Source organism: Jaculus jaculus, chromosome 1, assembly GCF_020740685.1.
Source record: "Jaculus jaculus isolate mJacJac1 chromosome 1, mJacJac1.mat.Y.cur, whole genome shotgun sequence".
NCBI lineage: Eukaryota > Metazoa > Chordata > Mammalia > Rodentia > Dipodidae > Jaculus > Jaculus jaculus.
This window is the reverse complement of record NC_059102.1, coordinates 51,770,507-51,795,106: the sequence shown is the minus strand read 5'-3', so window position 1 is coordinate 51,795,106 and position 24,600 is coordinate 51,770,507. Positions and strand designations below refer to the sequence as shown.

The 24,600-nt window shown below is 37.3% G+C and overlaps 1 protein-coding gene across 1 annotated transcript in view; it reads right to left on the bottom strand.

The window, feature by feature from the left end:
* Positions 1–2,605: 2,605 nt before the first annotated feature.
* The window catches only part of Kiaa2026 (KIAA2026 ortholog), a 110,648-nt gene continuing 88,653 nt past the window's right edge, over positions 2,606–24,600 (bottom strand). The window contains exons 6-8 of the mRNA XM_004653181.3: positions 16,330–16,445; positions 9,153–9,340; positions 2,606–7,245 (exon numbers count right to left, since the gene is read on the bottom strand). Coding sequence (XP_004653238.2) covers positions 3,641–7,245; positions 9,153–9,340; positions 16,330–16,445 — 3,909 coding nt within the window. The 3' untranslated portion in view covers positions 2,606–3,640. The remainder of the gene's footprint in view (positions 7,246–9,152; positions 9,341–16,329; positions 16,446–24,600) is intronic.

Sequence of the window (24,600 nt, the reverse complement as noted above, 5' to 3'; positions counted from 1 at the left end):
AACTTGGACAGAAATGTGTGAAGTTATAAAGTAATATATATCAAGAAGTAACAACATGTGTTTTATGTATGTAAAACATTTTAAAAATAATCAGGCTGGAAAGATGGCTTTGCAGTTAAGGTGCTTGCCTGCAAAATCAAAGGACCCGGCTTTGACTCCCCCAGGACCCACATAACCAGATACACAAGGTGGCAAATGTGTTTGGAAGCCCTGGTGTGTGTATTGTCTCTCTCTGCCTCTTTCTCCCTCTCTCAAGTAAATAAAAAATAATAATTATCAACATAAATTCAGAGTAGCTACCAATGGTGTCAATTCATTCTATAAAAGTTATTGAAAAGTGTATGACACGGGTGCTGGAAAGATGGCTCAGTGGTTAAAGGCACTTGTGTGCAATGTCTGCTGACCTGTGTTCAATTCCCCAGTCATTCACATAAAGCCAGACAGGTATTTGTTTGCAGTGGCAAGAGAATCTGGCATGTGCGTGCACACACACATGTGAAAGTGAAAAAATAATTAAGTAGATGATGCAAAAGAAGTACTATATAGAACATTATAGATGAGTAAGATCCATCCCAATAGGAAAATAATACAAGAAATCTCAGAGGGATGAAGAACTAAGAGTTTAGCATAAGTGCCAGAGAAAATTTCATCTAAGAGGTTGCTTGCCCCCCCACCCCCGAGGTAGAGTTTCGCTGTAGCTCAGGCTGACCTTGAACTCATGGCACTCCTCCTACCTCTGCCTCCTAAATCTGGGATTAAAGATGTGCGCCACCACTCCCAGCTAGAGGTAGCATTTTTACTGGGACTAAGAGTTCGTGTAAACTGCTCTGCAAAAGTCATTTACATAAGAACAGAGTAATTGATTTTGAATGAGATACAACAACAGTATAATAGGGAATGATTAGAAAAATAGATTGGTCTGAGTGATAAGGCTGAAAAAAGTTCAGAAAGTAGGAAGGTTACCGCAGCTTTTGAGGCATAGGTAGTAGAAACATAAACATGTCACTTAGGGATAACCAAATTACCTTGTAAGTGTTGCTGTGAAGATTAAGTAATTTATTTAAGAGATTTGGCCCAATGCCTGCCACACAGTAAATAATAAATGCCAGCTACTGTCATTCTTTATACTAGAGACAGATGATGGGGAGGGGGATGACATCAAAATGCATGACAGCTGCATTTTAAAGGGGTTCAGTGGAAGGCCATGGAGAGACAAAAGAAGGCAATGCATGGGGTTTATGATCAAAACATATCAAAACATGTGAATATGTAAAATTGTCAAAAAGTTTAAAAAAACTGGTCTGTAAATACATTCAGTGAATGAACGCCACCTACATGCAACACAACACAGTTTAAACATCTTCCACATCATCCATGTTCCCTGAATCCATGTTCTGTTTTTGTTTTAAAAACGAAAAAACCAAAACTGACAGGAAAGGTGAAGTGGGGGAGTGTGCAACTGACTGGACCCTGAAGATATTCTGTCTTAGAGCATCAACATGTGTATTTGAGAAGCTGAGCATGCTGGACTGAAGCAGGTGGAGTAAGGGATCAAGACTAGCCTGTTGTATATTATGACAAAAACCAAAAATCAAACTACTTCATCCTACCCCAAAACTTTTTATTTATTTTATTTTATAGTGCCAGGGATTGAACCCTGACCTATGTGCATGCTAAGCAAGCACTCTGCCACTGAGCTACATCATCAATGTAAAAAAATCTTTTTCACACATACAAATATTGTCTTGAGCAATATTTCATTGTAATAACAACATCATTTTGATTCAATTTTAAATGAAATCTTTATGTCTACTCTTCCCAACATTTCTGATTTCAGACTAGAACTCTGTGATGAGGTTTAATAATGTCATATATGAAATGTGTACACAATCAGTATCTTGAATAATAGAAATAAAGATCCAATAAATATAAAGCTACCTTTTATTTAAATTAGGCACATTCTTAAGTACTACAAAGTCAAACCCTGAGTCAAATCAGCTAAGCCACAAATCTGTTTCACAGCTAAATTTAATTGTTTTGTAATTTTATATTTTTTTAAAAAGAAAAAAAGCACTGATATCTTCACTTGCTTTTAATTCTAAATGATAAAAAAATTTATGTTCTTAAACATAATTTTAGAAAATTAGTTACTAGGAACCAATATCTCAACTTAAAAGGAAATGCATATGTGTGAGAGAAAATATCTTTTGACATTTCCTGTGAATCAAAATTATTTAACAATAAAACATTTTGCTAGACATGGAAGTATGGCCCTGTAATCCAGGCACTTAAGAGGCTGAGGCAAGAGCAACCTAGTTTATTCTGTGAGTTCCATGCCAGACTAGGCTCACAATAAAATCCTAAACAATAAACCAAGCAAATAATAACAAAAAAACCCTGAAAACATATTTGTCTGAAAAAAATCACTTATTTTGGTCAACATAGAATTGGTGGTAGATTTTTTTATTTTATTTATTTTTAGTTTTTCCAGGTAGGGTCTCACCCTAGACCAGGCTGACCTGGAACTCACTATGTAGTTTCAGGGTGGCCTCAAACTCACCGTGATCTTCCTACCTCTGCCTCCCAAGTGCTGGGATTAAAGGTGTGTGCCACCATGCCCAGATGATTTTTTTTTTTTAAGTCTGGAAATCATGAACTCTTGAAAAAATGAAATAAACTGGAAGTAATGCAGAACAATGGGAAAGGATGTAAAGCATCAGATTCAAGTCCTGGCTCTACTACCTACTAGCTAGGAAAGCTTAGCTAGTCAGTGAATTCCTGAAAGTACTGTGAAGATGAAATGAGACACATAAAAGTAAATATCTCAACTGTGAAGTCTGGAACCAATACGATAATTTATGCATGTTCTCTGTCTTAATACCTTTTTTTTTTTTAAAAAAAGGGTGTCTTCATTCGTATCATGTATTCTTCAATGGAACAAGAACATATCTAAAAAATGGTATTCAAACAAAGAAATACAGCAACTCAGTTTATTACATGCAGATTTTTCTGCATTGTTGCTAACAGTTCACTGGTCCAAAATTACTAAAATACTTAAAAAACTATACATTATGTAAACAAAACATAAATAAGACAGAATAGTTCTTTGTACATATATTTAGTACAGATTGCTAGGGATATGGGAATATGTACAATTTACACCATGGACTGCATTTTCATAATGCATAAATATATATATTCTTTTTACAGAAACAAAAATAATATTTCACTAATGACACAGAATACTATATCATAGATACACTGCAATAGTCCAAATGCAAAGAAGTATGTCAATGTAAATTTGAAAAAGGCTAGCTTATTTATACTAGTCAAACGACTTTGTTCAATTTATTTTATAGACAGTTAAATCTTGACCATGTACTTTAAACAAAGAACCTCTGAAAACATCCCCATACCAATGAGTGAAATGGTATACTTTTCCTTCCCCAAGAAAAGTCTTGTGCAAGCTAATGTAGATACATTAAAATACACACATACAAACGCACGCGCGTGCGCGCACGCACACACACACACACACAGTATGTATAGTATGTTTCAAACAGTATAATAAACAGATAAAATTTTTATGGGAGTTAAAACAATGCCCCATTATTTAAAAACTGGCTCCTTTAGTCTAAATTCAAGATGCAGCTGTGTCAGGCTTCTCTAAACCAGATGACTGAAAAACAGGGAAGACAGAGGCAGGATTTCGACTGGCAGATACAACAATTTGAGAGAGAGATGAAGACAATGAAGAAACCTTAGAAGCTGGAGTATTTATGGTATTTAAAATGGCTCCTTCTGGGCTAACCATCAATTTTTTGACAGATGTGTCCAAATGAAATACCGATGTGCTACTTGGCAGTGGAGGATTACTAGAGGGAATGGCAGAAACCAAAGATGTCTTAGCCAACAGAGTAGCTGGAGGAGACTTAATTACTGAAGTCAACGACACTGTTGGGGCAGGAGGTGGGACACAAACTTTAGTAGATGTGTTTATGATCTGTGGTGTTGCATGGACTGTGGGGAGAGAACTTGCATTTCCAAGAGAGTTTATAATTTTTGTAGAGTTTCTTACAGGATGTTTCACAGGTTGCCCACTTAAATTATTTGGTGCTTGTATTATCTTCTGGACAGGGTTATCTACTGGTGTAGCCTGAATACCTGGGCCACTGTTAAGAACTAAAGGAGGTCCATATTTTGGGTTAGTAGATATAAGAAGAACGTGGCTGCCAGCTCCAAGACCTTGTGGTGGAACAATAAAACGGGCTCCATTAATCATGATTTGAGTACCAGGTGCCAATGGTGTACTAGTGTTGATGACTATTTTTTGCTGAATACAAGGTTCACTGAATGGACCTCCTGCCAGACTAGTTACATTTGGTGGTGGTGCAGCAGTGTGGGTGGCAGAGCCACCTGTGGCAGAATTGTGACTGGGAGTTGATTTTACTAAAGCAGACGACATTTGCTGGTTTGGCATAGAAGTAAAACTGGAAATATTAAGTATTTTGCCTGGACTTGGTGAAGGGGATGATATTTCAGCTTGAGGTTTATTTGTGTTCACATTTGTTGGCACTGTAGTTGATATCCCTGGAGACTGGAACTGGAGAGGAGTCCGAGATTGTCTTTTAGAAAGAGAGATAGAACGTGTGGCTCCTGTCAGTGTTGTTGAATGTGGAACAGTGTTGATTATTTTTGGAGATGTAGTCACAGGTGTAGGCAAGGCAACAGTAATAGGGATTTGCAAAGCTGATGTCAAACATTTAGGAGATACTGTTGGTTGTGTAGTTGAAATCAGAACGGATGATGCAAGGTGTCCTGTTTTCACAGTTGATATGGCCACAGTGTTTCCAAAATTTGATGTGCAAAGTCTGTTTGACAAAATAGGCATAATTCTTGAAGAGGTATCATTTCCACTGACTAAAACAGGAGACCGTGCCCCAACTGAAGCAGAGGATGAGGTCACTGGAAGAGAACTCAAAGATACATTTGCTCCTGTTACTGAAAACATGCTTGCTGCTGTTGCAGAAACCACAGATTCATTGACAGGAGGGATATTTTGACTCACAATATTTGAGCTTATTGGAACTGAATTACCACTTGTTGACAGTGGTAAAACATAGCCCTTGCTACTTTTATCTTCTCCTTTTGGCATTACATTTTGCAATATATTAATTGATGGGATAGCTGGCATACTGCCTGGAGGATTTATAATTGCTTGACCTATGTTTAGTCCAATTTTCACATCTTTTATTTGAGACACAGTTGGTGAAGAATTTATTTTCATTGGTGCTCCAACTGTAGATGGAATTAACACGATTTGGGGTTGCTCTGGAGTCTTAACATATGTTTTACTTAAAGGGTGAGGAAGTGTTTGTTTTAATGGCTCTCCAACAATTGTTGGCGTTGAAGTGCCACTGGGAATTGCAGCATTAATAAAAACCACTTTCTGGGTAGAAACACCTGTAGATGTTGGTACTGGTGCCACATTAATTGCAGTTCCACTGCCAGAAGGAAGAACTGATGGAGTTGATACTAGCATAAGCTTCTGAACTGGAGTCCCACTGAGCATATCTCCATTTATTGCTATTGTTGCTTCTGATCTTGTAGCAGGGTAGCTTTTTGTGACATAATCAACTTGCTGCTGTTTAGTTGCAGTATAAATAACATTTGCACTGGTTTGTCCAAAATTTCCTGCTGATATGCTAATTACACTTACTGAACTATTTGTTGTTGATGGTAGCAGAGTGCTGGAAGAAATGGTGGACTTCAAGGGAGAAGAGGGTATATGTGCAGTTTTATCTATCATGGGGCCCAAATTACCACTGCTGGAGGGCTGGGTTAATTTAGGTTTGGGATTTTTCTCCATGGATGGATGAAAGCCACATGGAATGGAAACAGAAGATGGTGCTTGGCTCAAAGATGGGAGACTAGGTGTAGTAGTCATTCCACCTACCTGTGAAAAGCCAGAGGACGATGAAGTTGATTTTGGCACCAGAAATGCCTGAAGTTGGGGAGCAAAAGTGAAGACTGAATTTGAAGATACACTGTTGGGTGAATTTTGATCTGTATTGGTCTGTACTTTTACAACTCCAGTGTTCCCACCTCGTGTCCTAACAAGAATTGACTGTGAATCTCTTATACACACAGTTTTCAGTTCTTGCTTTGCATCTGAAGAGTCAGCTGTTTGTTGTGGAAAGCAGGTGAGGGAATTACAAGTATTTGTAGATTCACTTAATGTTGTTGCTGATAATAAAGGCTGACCTGTTGAGGAAATGGTGGGTAAGGCAATTGGTTGGGGGAATGTAGCTGCTGAAACTGTATTCACAACTTTTTCTGCCTCACTTTGACTAGTCTTAACTGGTGGTATTAATAAATTACTTACAGAGGTTACTGGTGACAAAGGCTGTGGTCTTGAACTCACATTTGATGAAGGTGTCGCTGTCTTGTTGAAAACTGTATTAGGTAGTTGAGTAGAAACAGTCCCTGTTGAGGTGAGAACTGATGTTGTCTGGGGGAAGGAGGAATAATGTTCTGTACCTTTTTGCTGAAGTGGTAGTATTTCCTTTGCAATTGCTTTTCCTTCTTTGTGCTGAATCACAAAGTTCTTCGGGAGAATAAGAACCTGCTGCATGATTTTTTCTCCTGTTTTAGGATCCACCACAGGTTGCATCTGAATCTTGACAGAGCTATTGTGAAGGTCTACTGGCAACCACTGACCACAGGGCATTTTGTATACCATCTGTAAAGGTCCTTTTGAATTGGTGAGGCAGGTCAATGCTGGCTTTATGGGGCTTGCTTCTGCAGGAGATATAACTGGCTTTTCCACAGCAGGAGCACTTCTACCTGTGGAAGGGGGCAGTTGATTTGTTAAGGTCACTTTGTTCCCAATATTCTTTGCAAGCAAGGCCTGAATAGGTTTGGTCCCTTTCTGGAGAGTAGACACTGGAACTGAATCCACTGAGGCAAATGACTCTGGGCATGGTAGCTCTGTATGTTTTGATTCATTCAAACAGTCAATCTGGGTATCAACTTCTAGATTCTCAAATGATGTCTCATTTGTGCTTAGCTTTGCTTTCTTCCTCGGGGAAAGCTCTTTTGTGCTATCATCCAGATAACTAGTTTGTTTGAACTGTCTTTTAAGTGTTTTAGGCAGTGTCTTCAATACATCTTTAGAAGGCAATTCTTTTTTCAACAACTTGCTTCTGGCCATAGGAAAACCTATTTCTGACAATTTCATATCATCTGAAAATTATAAAAACAAACATGTTGTTTATAGAAAACAGTGATCCAGTAATGCAAACTTTAAAAATGAGTCAGCTGGGCATGGGGTGCATGCCTTTAATCCCAGCACTCTTGGAGGCTGAGACAGGAGGATATCGCTGTGAGTTCGAGGCCAACCTGGGCTACAGATTGAGTTCCAGATCAGCTTGGACTAGAATGAGACTCTACCTCCATAAACCAATCTTTGACCTGGCAATTTAAACAGTTTACTGTAGACACTCAAATACTTCAGCACCACTGATGGAGACAAGCGACCTGTAAAATGCTAATCTTCATATCACAACCATGCTCCAGAAAGACTTATTACTGAGATAAGTACTTGTGGGTAAAGTGTGCTGCCACTTTAATAAGTGCAAAGAGAAAAACTTCAGTTTAAAGAGATACTATACTTACTACATTCAGTTTGCTTTCCCAGTTTTCTTCTTCTAGGTAGGGAAGACTTGACCTAAGAGTTTTCCACTCAATTCTGTTTATAGAGATTTTTTTTTGGGGGGGGGTTCAAGGTAGGGTCTCACTCTAGTCCAGGCTGGCCTAGAATTCACTACGTAATCTCAGGGTGGCCTCGAACTCACAGTGATCCTCCTAGCTCTGCCTCCCAAGTGCTGGGATTAAAGGCGTGCACCACCTCGCCCAGCTGCTTTGAGACTTTAAGGCTCTAAATGGTGCACGCACACATGCACACACGCGTGCACACACACACACACCCCTCTAGATTTTCTGATGTTTATCCTTGTAGTTAAAAAAAAAAAACAACTTATGATCATATCTAGTCAAGATAAGTTATACCCTTACAATTCACAAAGACAGGAAAATCAGTTTGTTAACACATTTATAACCCTGAACTTTTGAAACTCTCCCCTAGCCTGCTCTTCTTTTTTTTACATGTGTGTGTGTGTGCGCGCGCGCACGTGCGCGCACATGTACGTGTGTACATGTGGAAGCCAGAGGACAACAGGAGTCATTCAAAGAAACATCATTCACACTCTCCTATTTTCCTGGAACCCACCAATTAGGCTACACTGGTAGACCAGTGAGCCCCAGGAATCCCCAGTCCTGGGATAATAGGCATGTGTCACCTAGTCCAGCATTTTTCTAACGGGTACCGGAGCCAAATTCAGGTCCTTACGTTGGTGAGTCAAGAACTTTATTGAGTGACTTATCATAGTCCCCAACCATAAGCTTTCATATTAACCACATATAAGTAAAAAAAAGTCATAAACTGGTCATAGTGGTAAATGCCTTTAATCCCAGCATTCAGAAGTCGAGGTAGGAGGATCACCATGAGTTCCAGACCAGCTTGAGCTACTTTGAAAAACTGCTTCAAATAACCTAAGCAAAACACTACCACGAATAAGAGCAACAAACAAACAAAAGAGGAGGCCATTAAATCAGATTTAAAAGATAATATAATCTGATGAGTTGAAATGAATACTTGCAATTTGGTTCAGCCATTTATACTTACTAAAAATAGCATGTTCACTTTGAATTCATTAAACCATCAACCTTGGTCATTCCTCATTAAAAAAAAATCCTCACAATATTAAAGACTTGTCAATTTCCATTAAAAGCAGAAATAGCTTAAAGAGGAATAATAATGAAAAGAGAAGTGAAACAATTTCAAAGGATAAGAAATTAAGAATCTATTGTATGTAATAAGCAATGCATGCTATAGCTTGGAGCTAAGCATTAACTCCCCGAACTCCTAGAAATTTAATAATGACTTCCAAGAAATTGTTTTCAAGAACATGGGATAATACTTCTTCAAAACATGAGATTTCCTTAATCAACATACAATGACCAAATATCTTTTGTCTTTACAACAAATAAAGACTTCTCTGTGAGGTGAATTTTAAAGTTTTAATGCTTACCTGAATCAAAATGATCTTTTTCCAGTAGATCTAGAGGTTCTGTTGAGTCTACAGACTTACTGATTTCTACTTGAGGAGATTCTTTCCCAGGGTCGCCTTCACATTCTTCAGTAGTCCACAGTTCTCTAGTGAACTTATCATGATCAGGTTGTCTTCTGAAATCATCATAGTCTTTCTTTAGGCGGCTCCTGAAATAAAATACCTGACATGAGAAGCAATATGCCTTAATATCTAAACTAACATTTTAGATTATCTATTGAAATATTTTTTAAGATTTTATTTTTATTCATGAGAGAGAGAGAGAGAGAGAGAGAGAGAGAGAGAGAGAGAGAGAGAAACAGTGAGAATGGGCCTCTAGCCACTGCAAATGAACTCCAAATGCATGCACCACCATGTGCATCTGGTTTACGTGGGACCTGGAGAACTGAACTGGGGTCCTTAGACTTTGCAGGCATGCGCCTTAACTGCTAAGCCATCTCTCTAGCCTCAAGATTTTATATTTATTTATTTATTAGAGACAGAGAGAAGGAAGACAGAGAGAGAGTGAGTGTGTGTGTGAGTGAGTGAGAATGGGTGCACCAGGGCCTCTAGCCACTGCCAACAAACTCTAAACACATGTGCCACCATGTGCATCTGGCTTACGTGGGACCTGGAGAATCAAACTGGGGTCTTAGGCTTTGCAGGCATGAACCTTAACCGCTAAGCCATCTCTCCAGCCATAATGAATTCTTTTTTTTTTTCAAGGTAGGGTCTCACTCTAGCCCAGGCTGACCTGGAATTCACCATGGAGTCTCAGGGTGGCCTCGAACTCATGGCAATCCTCCTACTTCTGCCTCCTGAGTGCTTGGATTAAAGGCTTGCACCACCACGCCCAGCATATTGAGGTATTTTTAATTCTCATTAAAATTACTTTAACTTGGGGCTGGACAAATGACTTAGCAGTTAAGGCACTTGCTTGCAAAGCCAAAGGACCTAGGCTTGATTCCCCATTCTCTCTCAATAAATAAAAATAAAAAATATTTTAAAAATTAGAACTTTTCTTTTTTTTGGGGAACGATTTTACTCTAGAGTCCAGGCTGACCTGGAACTTACTCTGTAGCCCAAGCTAGCCTTGAACTCATGTAATTGTCCTGAACATTGGATTACAAACATGTACCACCACACCTGGCCTTAATTTTCATTTTAAATATAACTAAAACATCCATTAGTTCAGTACTGCCAAATATTAATTGCTAAAATCAAAGTCCTAGTGCATTAGCAATAGAAATTTTAAAGATGACATTAGCAAATTTCTGAATCAAGTTTGAACATTTGTTTTCCTAAAGACTGCTGTTCCAACTATTAAGACCTATAAAGTGAGAGAAAGGTTAAGTTTTTTTTCTAGTTGTATTCAAAAATGGACTTGAGATATTCTTAAAATTGCTTATCACAGTATGACCTTTTTTGGTTTTGAGACACAATCTCACTATATAGCTTAGGCTACCTTCAAATCTGCAAACTTAGTGAGCCTCCCAATTGTAGGAATTACAAGTCTGTGCCACATACCAGGCTAGAAGATCATTAAGAAAAAAAAACAAAACGTAAACAATAAATTTTAAGTAATAGTATTAATATTGGGATTATTACATAGAATACCACAAATAAACTCATCATTTAATTCTGGAAATAATTTTCAGGTCTTACTAAAAATGTTTTCACATAGCTTGAGGTAGCACAGTTGAAAGAGAATCTTAACTTTTACAGAGATTCTGGCTGTTTTTTGAGAAACTATAGAGAGACAGAAACATTTCCACATGACTACATGGTATTCTGAAGATCTTTTATTGTTCTTTTTGCTCTCAACTATGTTTCCTACTCTATCCTGAATCTTTAGGATATATTCAATAATTTATTCTGTAATAAGTGCTTATTTGTTGTGCATATTAGTATTTAAGTACTACATCTATTACTAGTTATGAGACTTTGGGCAAGTTTCTTAATCTTTCTGGAGCACTAGTTTACTTATTTGTAGAATGGGAATAATAATAGCACCTCTTAGTATATATGGGATATAAAAATTCAAGTGTTAATTAATAATCACTTTCAATTTATTTCTTTAAATTACTGTTTAAGTATTTTATAGGCTATAACATACCAAAATAGGCTACTAAAGAACAACTCAAAATGAGCCAGGTGCGGTGGCGCATGCCTTTGATCCCAACACTTCGGAGGCAGAGGTAGGAGGACTGCCATGAGTTTGAGGCCACCCTAGACTCCATAGTGAATCCAGGTCAGCCTGGGATAGAGTGAAACCCTACCTCAAAAAACCAAAAAAAAAAAAATAATAAAAATAAAAATAAAAACAAACCAAAAATCAAACAAACAAAGAATAATAACTCAAAATAAATTTCCACTTCAACCTGTAAGATTAGACTATAGAAATATCTATGTGGGTATTGAAATATCACTTGTCTTCTCACTACCTGTTATTTCATGGAAAATGAAAGCAATTGGAAAAATATTTTATCTACTTACCTTGTATCTGCAAAATACCTTAATTGGCATTTATATTATCCATTTTCTTACTAATACTTCCACTTATATACATATGCTAACACCTCTAATTCTATATATCCCCTATTGTCTAGATTTTCTGTAGCAGTTACCTTCTCACTGCTGAGACAAAATATCTGACATAAACCAGTGTAAGGGAAGAAGGGTTTCTTTCACTTTACAGTCCATCATGATGGAGTAGGCATGACAGTAGGTTCTTGAGTTAACAGGTTACATTCAGTCCACAGTCAGGAAGCAAAGCAGAGGAATGAACGCTGTTGCTCAGCCAGCCCTCTCTTTTTTACACAGTCCAGAACCCCAGCCCATGGAATGGTGTCACGCACAGTTAAAGTGAGTCTTCCCACCTCCATTTACCTAAGATAATCCCTCATAGGCTTGCACAGAAGCTAACCTAACCACAACTGATTCTAGGTCCTAAAAAGTTGGCCATCACCAATTCACCACTTGTCCATTTGAGACTCAATCATATCATCATTAAGTCACATCCTTTTATACCTTGTTCCTGCCCTGCTCACATTGCAAAATGAATTCAATCCAATTTCAAAAGACCGCACTGTTAGCTGTGTGTGGTGGTGTATACCTTTTATAACCAGCACTTGGGAGATAGAGGAATGAGCACTGTTATGAGTTTGAGGCCAGCCTGGGACTATAGAGTAAGTTGCGGGTTACTGCCTGATGGCAATACTTTTTTTTTTTTTTTTAATTTATTTGAGAGTGACAAACACAGAGAGAAAGGCGGGGGGTGGGGGGGAGAATGGGCGCGCCAGGGCCTTCAGCCACTGCCAACGAACTCCAGACGCATGCGCCCCCTTGTGCATCTGGCTAATGTGGGTCCTGGGGAATCGAACCTCGAACCGGGGTCCTTAGGCTTCACAGGCAAGCGCTTAACCGCTAAGCCATCTCACCAGCCCGGCAATACTTTTTTTATTAAAACAATTATAACCAAAGTGGCTACAGTCTCTTGGCCTTAGATTTTACTTACCTTTCTTTTTGTGCTAAACTTTATATAAAGCTCTACATTTCCCCCTTTCACTGTAGATTTGAAACAGAACACCTAAGAAAATCCATACCACAGATTCAATGTTGTTCTACTTTGAAATTTCCTCCACCAAACACATTATTAGTACATTACTTTTAAATTCAACTTCATGGGCTAGGAAGATGGCTCAGTGGTTAATGGCCTGTGCTTAAATTCAATTTTGTTCTCAAGATATGAGCAGAATGTAGCCAGTTTCTTTCCAGCTTTTCAAACTCCCACCAAGATGGCCCATTAAGCTCTGGTTACAGCAATGAAGGGCTTCTTTAGTCCAAAATTCCAAATCCTTCCACATTCCTCCCACAGTCAGTTTCAAAACACTAAGAACCAAATGGTCTGGATTATATCATTCTCAGAACCAATTTTTCTATATCAGTTAGTTTCTCACTGCTGAGAACAAATACCCCAACAGAAGCAGTTTATGAAAGGAACAGGCTTATTTTGGTTTTCAGGGGAAGACCATCATGGTTAAAGCAAGGCAGTAGCAGCACCACACTGCAGCACAGCAGGAAAGTACAGCAAGAGAAATGCACATGGGGCCTGGAAATAACAAGGCTCATCCCAAGTGACATACTTCCTCCAGCCAGGCTCTACCTCCTAAAGGTTCCACAGCATCCCTTGACCAATTGGGGATTAAATATTCGAACATAAGAGGCTACAGAGGGCATTTTACATGCAAACCACCACATCAAGGATAACTATTGCTCCATCAGGTGTTCCTTCACTTAATACATTTTTTTTTGTCTATTATACTAGATCACTTGCATTAGTAACAAAATGTTATTTCTTTTATAAAAAAAACCCCAAAATATCATTTCTTAACTTTAGTCTGTCCTTTCTTGGCACTAGTCCTCCACCCCGCCTCCCATTTCTCAATAGCAAGAATGAAAGCAGACTCTTTGATATTTCTCTAATTCTCTTGAATAGACTCTGGATAGGCTTTTACTCACTTCCCAAGAATGAATTCTTTTTTTCTTTTCACATGTGTGTATGCATTTGTAAAGTTGCACATGTGGAAGAAGAGGACAACCTTGGGTTTTTAAATTTTTTTTGTTCATTTTTATTTATTTATTTGAGAGCGACAGACAGAGAGAGAAAGAGACAGATAGAGAGAGAATGGGTGCGCCAGGGCCTCCAGCCACTGTAAACGAACTCCAGACGCGTGTGCCCCCTTGTGCATCTGGCAAACGTGGGTCCTGGGGAATTGAGCCTTTAACCAGGGTCCTTAGGCTTCACAGGCAAGCACTTAACCGCTAAGCCATCTCTCCAGCCCCAAACCTTGGGTTTTTTGAGGTACAGTCTTTCACTGGCCTGAAGCTTGTCAAGTAGGCCAGATTGGTTAGCACTTCATCTACTGAGCTATCTCTCAGCCTCAAGAGTGAGACCATTTTTATTTTGCAGTATTTTCTCAAGATAAGGCTTCTTAAAAAAATTCAATTTATGAGAGACAGAAATGAATGCATAAATGGGCATACCTCGGTCTCTTGCTGCTGCAAACCAACTCCAGACATATGTGCCACTCTATGCATCTAGCTTTACATGGGCTGGGGAATCAAACCCAGGCCATCAGGCATTACAAGAAAGCACCTTTAACTGGTGAGCCATCTCCCCAGCCCCAAGAATGAACTCTTATTCTTTATTTTCTTCATTCTATCTTCTTCCCTTTTGAAACACTTCTTTTATCTGGCTTCTAAAGATGTGTTTGGTTATCCTCTCATCTTACTCAGCATTCCTTCAAAGCCTTTTCTGAAACTGTCCTATTCACCTACCTACCTCATCTTTAAATGGTGGACTGTCCAATGTTCATATGGTTTCTACTAGCCTAATGGCTTTAAATATCATCAGTATATTGACAACCATCTTATTTGTACCTCCAGGTGGCTGACTGACTTCCATCAACTCAGACTTATATACTGAACTGCTCAACTATACCAATTAGACATTTAGAAATTATACCAAATTTACCATGTTGCAATTCAAGCTATTTAATCTCTGTTATTTCTCAAATTTGATTATCCTTTAGTCTTCTGTATCTCAGTTAATTACAAATCCATATTGATAATTGTTGATATCAAAGGTTTTGACATCATCATTTTTATTCATCACTCTCTCTAATGTTAAAGAAGTTTAACCTACTTTCAAGATATGGCCAGATTCCAATTTCTGCTTACCATCTGCTCTGGCATTAGTCATTGCCATTTTTCTCCATGATTACTGCTGTAGTAAAATTAGCTTCTGTTTTCATCTTTACCGTTATTTCAGCACGGTTGCTACAGAGAGTGCTTTAAAACTTAAGGTTGCAGTGGGGGTGGGGGCACAGCTCAGTGGCAGAGTACTTGCCTAACTATGTGCAAGGCTCTGGGTTCAATTTCAACATTGCAGACAAATAACAAAAACACATTAGGAAAGTTATATCCCTTCTCTATCCAATGGTTTCTCATTTCAGTCAGCGTCAAAACCAAAGGTTAATTTCTACCTGATCTGACCACCTTTCTCTTTACCTCTGATTTCCGTCTCTTACCATGAGCCTCCTTATTCACTCTGCTTTGGTTATAATTGATTCTACACTTCCTCTAATGGCAAATATGCTTCCACTCATAATGTTTCTATTTTCTGTTTTTCCCTCAGATATACAAATAGCTTTCTCACTCACTCATTTCCTTTAGTAGTAGTCTTCTTCCTGTCCCAAACAGGCATTTTATTTTTGACTTTTCTATTTTTAAAAATATTTTTATTTATTTATTTTACAAGAGAGAGAGAGGATATAGAGAGACAGAGAATTAGGTGCACAAGGGTCTCTAGACACTGCAAATGAAGTCCAGATGCAAGTGCCACCTTGTGCATCTGGCTTATGTGGGTCCTGGGGAATTGAAACCTGGGTCCTTAGGCTTCACTGGGAAGTGCCTTAATTACTAAGCCATTCCTCCAGCCCTGTCTATTTGACAGCAGTACATTTGAGTCTATATTTTTCTTTTGTGACTTAGAAAGTAAGTCACAAAGAAGGTGCTTTGTTTAATCAACACTGCATTCCTATGTCTTAGGAGTGTTTTGTGCATAGTAGGCACTCAAAAATATGTGCTGAAGGCTGGAGAGATGGCTTAGCAGGTAAGACCCAGGTTTGGCTCTCCAGAACTCATATAAGCCAGATGCACAAGGTGGTAAGTGCACAGGTGGCACATGTGTCTGGAGTTCATTTGCAGTGGCTAAGGCCCTGGTGCACCAACTCTGTCTCATAAAGAAAAAAGAAAGAAAGAAAGAAAAAAACCCAAAACACCACCAACAACTACAAATAAAAACCAATGCACTAGAGATGTGGTTTAGCAGTTAAGGTGTTTGTCTGAGAAGCCTAAGGACTGAGGTTCAATTCACCAGGACCTATATAAGCCAGGCACACAGGGTAGTGCATGTGTCTGGAGTTCCTCTGTAGTGGCTGGAGGCCCTGGTGTGCCCATTCTCTCTCTCATAAATAAATAAATAAATCCTGCTGAATTACAAAGGAATAGGATACAACTAAGTGGTTTCATTACATTTTCCCAGTCACCAATTAAAAGCCTCAGAATAAGTAGAACAGATCATAAAACGTGTTACCTGTTTCTTTGAAAAGCCTTCATTAACTTTGGTTCCCATGGCAGCAATTCATTTAAAAGACGTATCAATGTACTATGCAATTCTTTTACAGCTTGTCTCCGATGATACCACTTGCCCTAGAAACACAATTTAAAAAAAAAATAAATCTCTTGGATTTAATCTAAAAGTCAATGTCAATCAAGCTTTTTCTTCTGTGCATCTGGCTTTACATGGGTACTGGGGAATCAAACCTAGGTCATTAGGTTTTTGCAGACAAACACCTTAAACACCGAGCCCATTTCTTCAGCCCCAAGCTGCTGCTTCTGAATAAAAAATAATAAGCCAATAATCCATCAAAAATTACTCCTTCCACAGAAGCATAATAATCTTAATATATTTAATGACATTCAACTGGACAGGAGAAATCTGAAAACCTAGAAAGTAAAATATCTGTAAAGTTTGTGTCAATTGTAAATGGTTAAATAAATCATTTACCAAATATGTGAAAAAAGCCTTGGCTTCATTTCCCAGCACCAAAACACAGCCAATAAAAACCATGTAAACATTTAACATGTATAAAAATTCATCAAATAATAATATGATTTAAATAGTAAAGTTTTTGTAACTTTCCTGTGTGAAAATGGAAAGCCAAAAAAGCTATGTCATTATATTTAAACAATCTTAAAGAACATTTAAAATTATTTTAGTAGATTATAGCATAGAAATATCTGTCAACCTAAACCCCTGCATTTATCAAAACTGTCTAGAGGTATGTGCATTGCAATATTCACTTTAATAAAAATGGTGGCATACGCCTTTAATCCCAGCACTCAGGAGGCATGGGTGGAAGGATCGCCATGAGTTCGAGGCCACTCTGAGACTACATAGTGAATTCTAGATCAGCCTGGGCTAGAGCTAGACCCTACCTCAAAAAAGAAAAAACAAGTGGTAAAAGCAAAGCTCAGAAATATTTAATGATTTAAGGCCCCATGACTTGAACCTATGTCATTAGATTATGATATCCAAGCTCTTCAGAACTACATTACTACCTCTCACAAACTACATTAAACAGTGTTAATTTATTTCATGAAGGTTCTAAAGATCTCAAGTAAAGATACACCTCACCAATAAATATAAAATCATTAAATATTATAGGAACAATAATTTTGTTACAGTTTAGTAAAATCCTGCTTATAGTATTTCACCTATCATCATCTACTGTTATGTCTTCATTGTTGTATCTTTTGTAAAGGTGGTGAGATATAATTACAACCATACAATCCATGTGTATTGTTTCTAACAAAACACACACAATTTTATGTTATGGATCAATTTAGCATAAAATTATAATTTATCCTATAAGCAAATGCTAAGTCAATCTGCTTAGATGTGCAACAGTAAGGCAGGAAAATTATCACTACAGAGAGGAAAAACTATTTTCTAAAGATGTGAAGAATTTCCAAACTTTTTCTATATACAAAACCTTCAATATTTTATTATTTATTTGTTTTATGGTTTTTCAAGGTAGGGTCTTGTTCTAGCCCAGGCTGACCTGGAACTCACTATGTAGTTTCAGGGTGGCCTTGAACTCACAGTGATCCTCCTATCTCTGTCTCTGGAGTGCTGGCATTAAAGGTGGGCACCACCACACCTAGCTAAAGCCTTCAATATTTTAAATGATAGTTTTATAACCCAAGTGATTGTGTATAATTTTAGGAGTTTTTTTATGCTTTAAACCAACAGAATGTTTATGCACTAAATACAAGCAGCTATATTTTTAGCTGTTTTAGAAGAATTGCTTATTAAAAAAGGAAGATGTAGGATTATATGTGCTATGCACACAATGAATATAAATCTTATGCTAATTTATGTCTTAGTAAGATGATAAATAATATTAAGATAAATTTTCAAAAAAGTAATTTTTATTTCATATAGCATATGCATATAAATAAGCCTCTTTATTTTAAATGTGTTATAAAAGTACATAAGGACCTAAATAAGTAGTAAGTTATACCTTCAAAGTTTATTTTTCTCAAAAAACTTGGTGATAGTGTTGTGTTTATTCCAACTCACAAATAAAAAGAAATCCTATTAAGCTGGTTAGTAATAAAACTGAACAAAAATAGCATAAATCTAGGGACAGCAAGCATTTTTTGGTTCTATTTTGATAAAGGATCTTGTTATGTAGCTCAGAATGGTCTTCAACTCAGGATTTGAAGTTAAAAGGAGAAAAATGACAGTTGCAGAGCTAACCTGGGTTGGATGGCTGCTGTCTGGATTAGCATGACAGTGATGCGATGGAAGACCTTGTGTGTAGGTAGATGAGGAACAGAAAGGGGAGTCTGCATAGCTGGATATCATTCAAGACAGTGCTGCAGTTTTGTATGCTAAATTACTAAGTGAATTTTTAAAAAAGAGTTAAAAAGGATTAAGATTTTACTAGAAAATGTTCTACTGAACTAAGAGACTACATACAAGAAAGGGGATTTAAATTTTAATCAGAGAACACATTTCTAATTTTCATATAACTCTGCTTTACTCAGTTGCCTGTTTTAAGTATTTATGGCTTTCTAATTTTATGTTTTTGTAGGCTTCTTTCCTTTCTTTACACTATATACTCTCAATTTGTAATAGTATAATATTTTATTTATAATTTTAAAATGCATATTTAACAATTCTATATTTGGAAAATAAACCAAATAGTCATAACACATAATCACTGAAGGTGAAGACTGATAATAAAATTCATAAAAATATGGCCAGGCATGGTGGCACACGCATTTAATCCCAGCACTTGGAAGGTAGAGGCAGGAGGATCACCATGAGTTGGAGGCCACCCTGAGAATACAGAGTGAATTCTAGGTCAGCTTGGGCTAGAGTGAGACCCTACCTCAAAACTCCCCCCCCTCAAAATTCATAAAAACGTAAAAAGTAAAATGACTTCAACAAGAGGATTGGATACCCTGCCATGGGTATATATGAGTCTACAGGGTTTATGCTGATTTAAAACTGGGCAGAATTATAGCTTGGATTGGTATTTGCAAGGTGTTTGTTTTAATCGCTGATAATGAAATAGAAACTCACAGATTCATGTGTCATCTTTGATTAAAACATGATGCTTTTAACTCAAATGTAATTAGAAAAATGCTTAAGGGTGGAATAACTAATTTGTGGTGACCTCAGAGTTTCACAGTATATAACAGAACAAAAACAAAAAGTAGAAAAGTTAAGAAATTTGAAAAAATAGTTAGTAACTATAAAAACTTACTTAAGATCAAATTGAACTTTAAAACAAGGTAACTAAAAGCCAGAAATAGCTTTTAAAAAAACTTGTTTTTAAATTAATTAATTAATTTGGGAGACAGAGAGAAAGAAAGAGATAGAGAATGGGCATGCCAGGGCTTCCAGCCACTACAAATGAACTCCAGACACATGCCACCTTGTGGATCTGGCCTATGTGAGTACTGGGAAATTGACTTGAGTCCTTGGGCTTCATAGGCAAGTGCCTTAACACTAAACCGTCTCTCCAGCCCCAGCAGTAGCTTTTAACTATCGACCTCATTCCTATATCTACATGAAATCCAGGAAATTTTCATGCTTCTTAATAGGTGAACTTATTAAAATTTAAAGGGGCCAGGTGTGGTGGTACATGCCGTTAAGCCCAGCACTTAAAGAGACTGAGGTAGGAGGATTGGTGAGAATTTGAGGCAGCCTAGAGTTAAAGAGTGAGTCCCAGGTCAGCCTGGATTAGAATGAGACTCTACCTCATAAAAAAAAAAAAAAAAACAAGAAAGGGCTAAGGAGATGGCTCAGCAGTTAAAAGTGCTTTCTTGTAAAGCCTGCCAGTCTGAGTTTAATTCCCCAGTACTCATGCAACAAGCCAGATGCAAAAAGTAGAGAAAGTCTCTGGTATTCATTTGTAGAGGTAAGAGATTCTGGCATATGTATACACACACATATGCACGAATAAATAAATACGTAAATAAATTAAATAAAAATCAAAAGGGAATTTAAAGGGCTTAATTTTCTTGAAGAAAACTGTCTAAAGTTATATAAGGAAATACATGTAGACATAAATTAACCTTAGACTAAAATTCTATATCTCCTGAATGCTAAATTTCTTTCCAATATACAATGCTATCTGTACAAAGCCAATACTTAAAGATGTATAAATAAATTATTTATTATGTAACTACCTAGATTTGTATGTAGATACCTTAGTAATGCAAGGATTTTAATTCCTAAACATTTATTGATTAAAAAATGTAACAGTGATGGGAGGGTAGTTCAGTGGGTAAAGAACTTGCTACACAAGCCTTATGTAACTTATCCTCAGAACCAGAGGCATAACGCAATTGTCTGTAATCATAGCATATCTACTGCAAGGGAGGAGTATACAGAAGAATCCTGAAGCTTGCAGGCCACCTACCTTGGTCCACTCAGTGGCAAACATTAAGAGACAGCCTGCCTCAAAACAAAGTGGAAAGTGAGAACCAACATTCAATGTTGTTCTCTGACCTCCACATTTGAGAATGCATGCATGCATGCATACACACATTTTTTAAAAAAAAGCAAAAAAAAAATAGTGACATCATTTAAAAGTGAAATAATGCAAACTGAAAGGAAAATAGCAGTTGGTATAGCGGCATAAACCTTGGCAATCAGAGGCAAGAAGATGAGGCTGAAGCCAGCCTGGTCTAAAGGTGAGTTTAGGTCAGCTTGGGCTACAGAGTGAGATCCTGTTTTAAAGAACAAGCGACACAAAACCACCACTACCACCACCACCACCATTAACAGTAAATACCAAGAAGCTCTTCTGTTTTTAAGCATTTAAAAAACAAAAACAAAGCAAGCAAGCAAGCAAACAAACAAACAAAACCCTGATATAGGGGCAGGAGAGATGGCTTAGTGTTTAAGTCATTTGCCTGTGAAGCCTAAGTACCCAGGTTTGATTTCCCCAGTACCCACATAAGCCAGATGCATAAGGTGGCACATGCATCTGGAGTTTGTCTGCAGTGGCTGGTGCATCCATTCTCTATTATTTAAAAATTGACATAATATTCTTTGATTGTCAGGCAGGTGATTTTCATTTGTACTGATTAACGCAGAATCAAAAATTATGCTTGTGGATTAAAAAGGTTATTGGGGCTAGAGGGATAGCTCAGTGGTTAAGGCATTTGCCTGCAAAACCAAAGGACCCAGGTTCGATTTCCCAGGACCCACATTAGCCAGATGCACAAGAGGGCACACACGTCTGGAGTTCGTTTACAGTGGCTGGAGGCCCTGGCGAGCCCATTCTCTCATTCTCTCCCCCTTTCTCTGTCAAATAAATAAATAAAATAACATATTTTTTAAAATTATGAAAGGTTATCATTTAGGGAACAGTGATGGAATGCTAATAAAATTTAATAATATGAATTATGCATATAATTTTATTATTGCCTTTAAAGTTGGTATGGATGGGGAAAATCTGTTTTCAGTATCAGAAGTCTGACTGTTTTTAGGGATAAAATGTATTTTTTTTAATTATTTTGTTTATTTTTATTTATTTATTTGACAGTGACAGACAGGAAGAGGAAGAGGCAGAGAGAGAGAGAGAGAGAATGGGCGCACCGGGGCATCTAGCCGCTGCAAATGAACTCCAGATGCGTGCACCCCCTTGTGCATCTGGCTAACGTGGGTCCTGGGGAATTGAGCCTCAAACCGGGGTCCTTAGGCTTCACAGGCAAGCGTATAACTGCTAAGCCATCTCTCCAGCCCAAATGTATTTTTTTTAATTGTTTTATTTGACAAAGAGAGAGAGAAAGAGAAAGAGGAGGGCGGAGGGAGGGAGAATGGGTGTGTCAGGCCTCCAGTCACTGAAAACGAATTCCACACACAAGCACCACTTTGTGCATCTGGCTTACGTGGGTCCTAGAGAATTGAACCTGGGTCCTTTGGCTTCACAGGCAAGTGCCTTAACTGCTAAGCCATCTCTCCAGCCCATAAAAAATATATTTTTAAGATAATTCCAGTATGTTATATAGATTTAATAATTTGAACATTTACCAAAGTCATTTTAATGAGATTTATTTTTTTAAGTCAATAGATTATAAACTTTAACACATGCACCAGAAAAACAAGAACATCTAATAGTCTAAATTTGAAGCTTACCTTTCATTGCTTTCTTATCCAATGTCCACAGCAAGTGTAGATTGCCAGCTCCCTTTCTATTAGAAACTCAACTACCAAACCACAGAGGTTTTGTTTTGTATTTTAAATAACTTTGTAGGGATTACTACAAGAAGGAGCTGATTTATAGTTACAAGATAAGTCTTCTGTTATATTATGCAGTTTTATAAGTTTTTGAGTATGATGCACCAATAACCTAAGTAATCATAAAGGAAAGGAAACAAAAAAAAACTTAAAAAACTACACAATATAGTAAAATTAAAAGCTGCACCTTGATGAGTGTGATGTGAGCATGGGGAAAACTTACCTTATAACTAAAGAACAGCTCCATTCTGCTGCAGTAATCTGGGATGGGTATGACAGTGCCAGCTTAATACTGGCTAGTGTGTTGCAAAGAGAGGGAGTTGGCAACCTACTTATGATGGGGACATTGGACACCTAGGGAAGAAAATAAGAATATAAATGAATTCTAGATTTATTATGTATCTCATCACCATGGACATATTTTATAAAGTAATAAGTTTAGATGCTTTGTAGGTTAAATTTAGGTTAATGTCATTTACTTAGACAAACCATCCAATTCCTATTCCCTACAATTTTATAGGGTTGGAGAGATGGCTTAGCAGTTAAGGTGCTTGCCTGCAAAGCCAAAGGACCCAGATTTGAGTCCCCAGGACCTATGTAAGCCAGATGTACATGGTGGTGCACGTGTTTGGAGTTCGTTTGCAGCAGCTGAAGGTCCTGGAGTGCCCATTCTCTCCCTCTTTATATGACCCCCTCTCTCAAGCAAAAATAAAAATTAAAAATGTTTTGTAATATATCTAATCAACTATTAGCAATATAATCAAAAAGTTAAAAATATATACAAATGCTTTTTATAATTGAGAATTTGCTGAGTATGAAGTGTTTTGTTAAGAGTACTATGTTGCACATGATAAATGCATACAATTCTGTCAATTTTACATTAAAAAAAAGTCTAATGTAAAAACATGACAGAGGGCTGGAGAGATGGCTTAGCCTTGCCTATGAAGCCTAAGGACTCATGTTCAACTCTTCAGATGCACAAGGTAGTGCAAGGTCACACATGTGCACAAGTTGGCACAGAGTCTGGAGTTCGAATGCAGTAGCAGAAGGCCCTAGAGTGTCAATACACTCTCGCTTTCTCTCTTGTAAAAAAAAAAAATCAAGAAAAGTAACAGATATATGTATTAAGGTTACTTTCCAATGTTTTTGTTTACAAATATTGTTAGTATGCAGAAACATGGATCACAAAATATCTTTTATTACAAGTTTGATTCTTGTCAGACATAAATTCTGTGATAGAAAAGGATGGCCAATATATTAATATCATTATATTATGATTTTAAAGTGAAAATAAATTTTAGGAAAGTCAGTGGACCCCTACATGCTATTATTATGTAGTATCAAATTCTTTTTAGTAGTATCAAATATTATGTAGCTTGCAAATAATCTAAACTCATATGAATAAAAACACAGCACAAATAAACTTCCATTTTTTTTTCTTAATTGCTTACCTAGGGGAACTATCACCACATTCCTATATTTCTGAATCTTCAGTTTGAGGGATAAAATATCACATTATTCTTGTTATATAGTCCACCGAAAAGGTGGTAATTCTGATAGTATAATGAAATGTTTATGTATTAGTATGGAAAAAAATGAGAAGTGCTTTAAGACTAACAAAAGGGTTAATGAACTAATATGTATTATTTTTTCTTGAGACTTACCCATTTTTACTTAAGATTAATTTAATATGAAGGGAAGCATTTATATTTTATTATAAAGGATCTCACACTGACTACACTGGAGAGTATATGTAATATTTTCACTGTATTTCTAAACAGGAAGTACAAAGGTGTGCAACTACCACAATGATGATAACCATTTTAAGTTTCTGTACCTTTGTACACAGGGAAAACTTGGTTGGCAGATAACATTATTAGTGAAGAAGTTCTTGCTCTCTTCCTCTCCTTTTTAAGGTAGGGTTTCACTCTAGTCCAGGATGAGCTAGAATGGAATTCACTATGAGTCTCAGGGTGGTCTCAAACTCATGGCAATCCTCCTACCTCTGCTTCCTGAGTGCTAGGAATAAAGGCATGA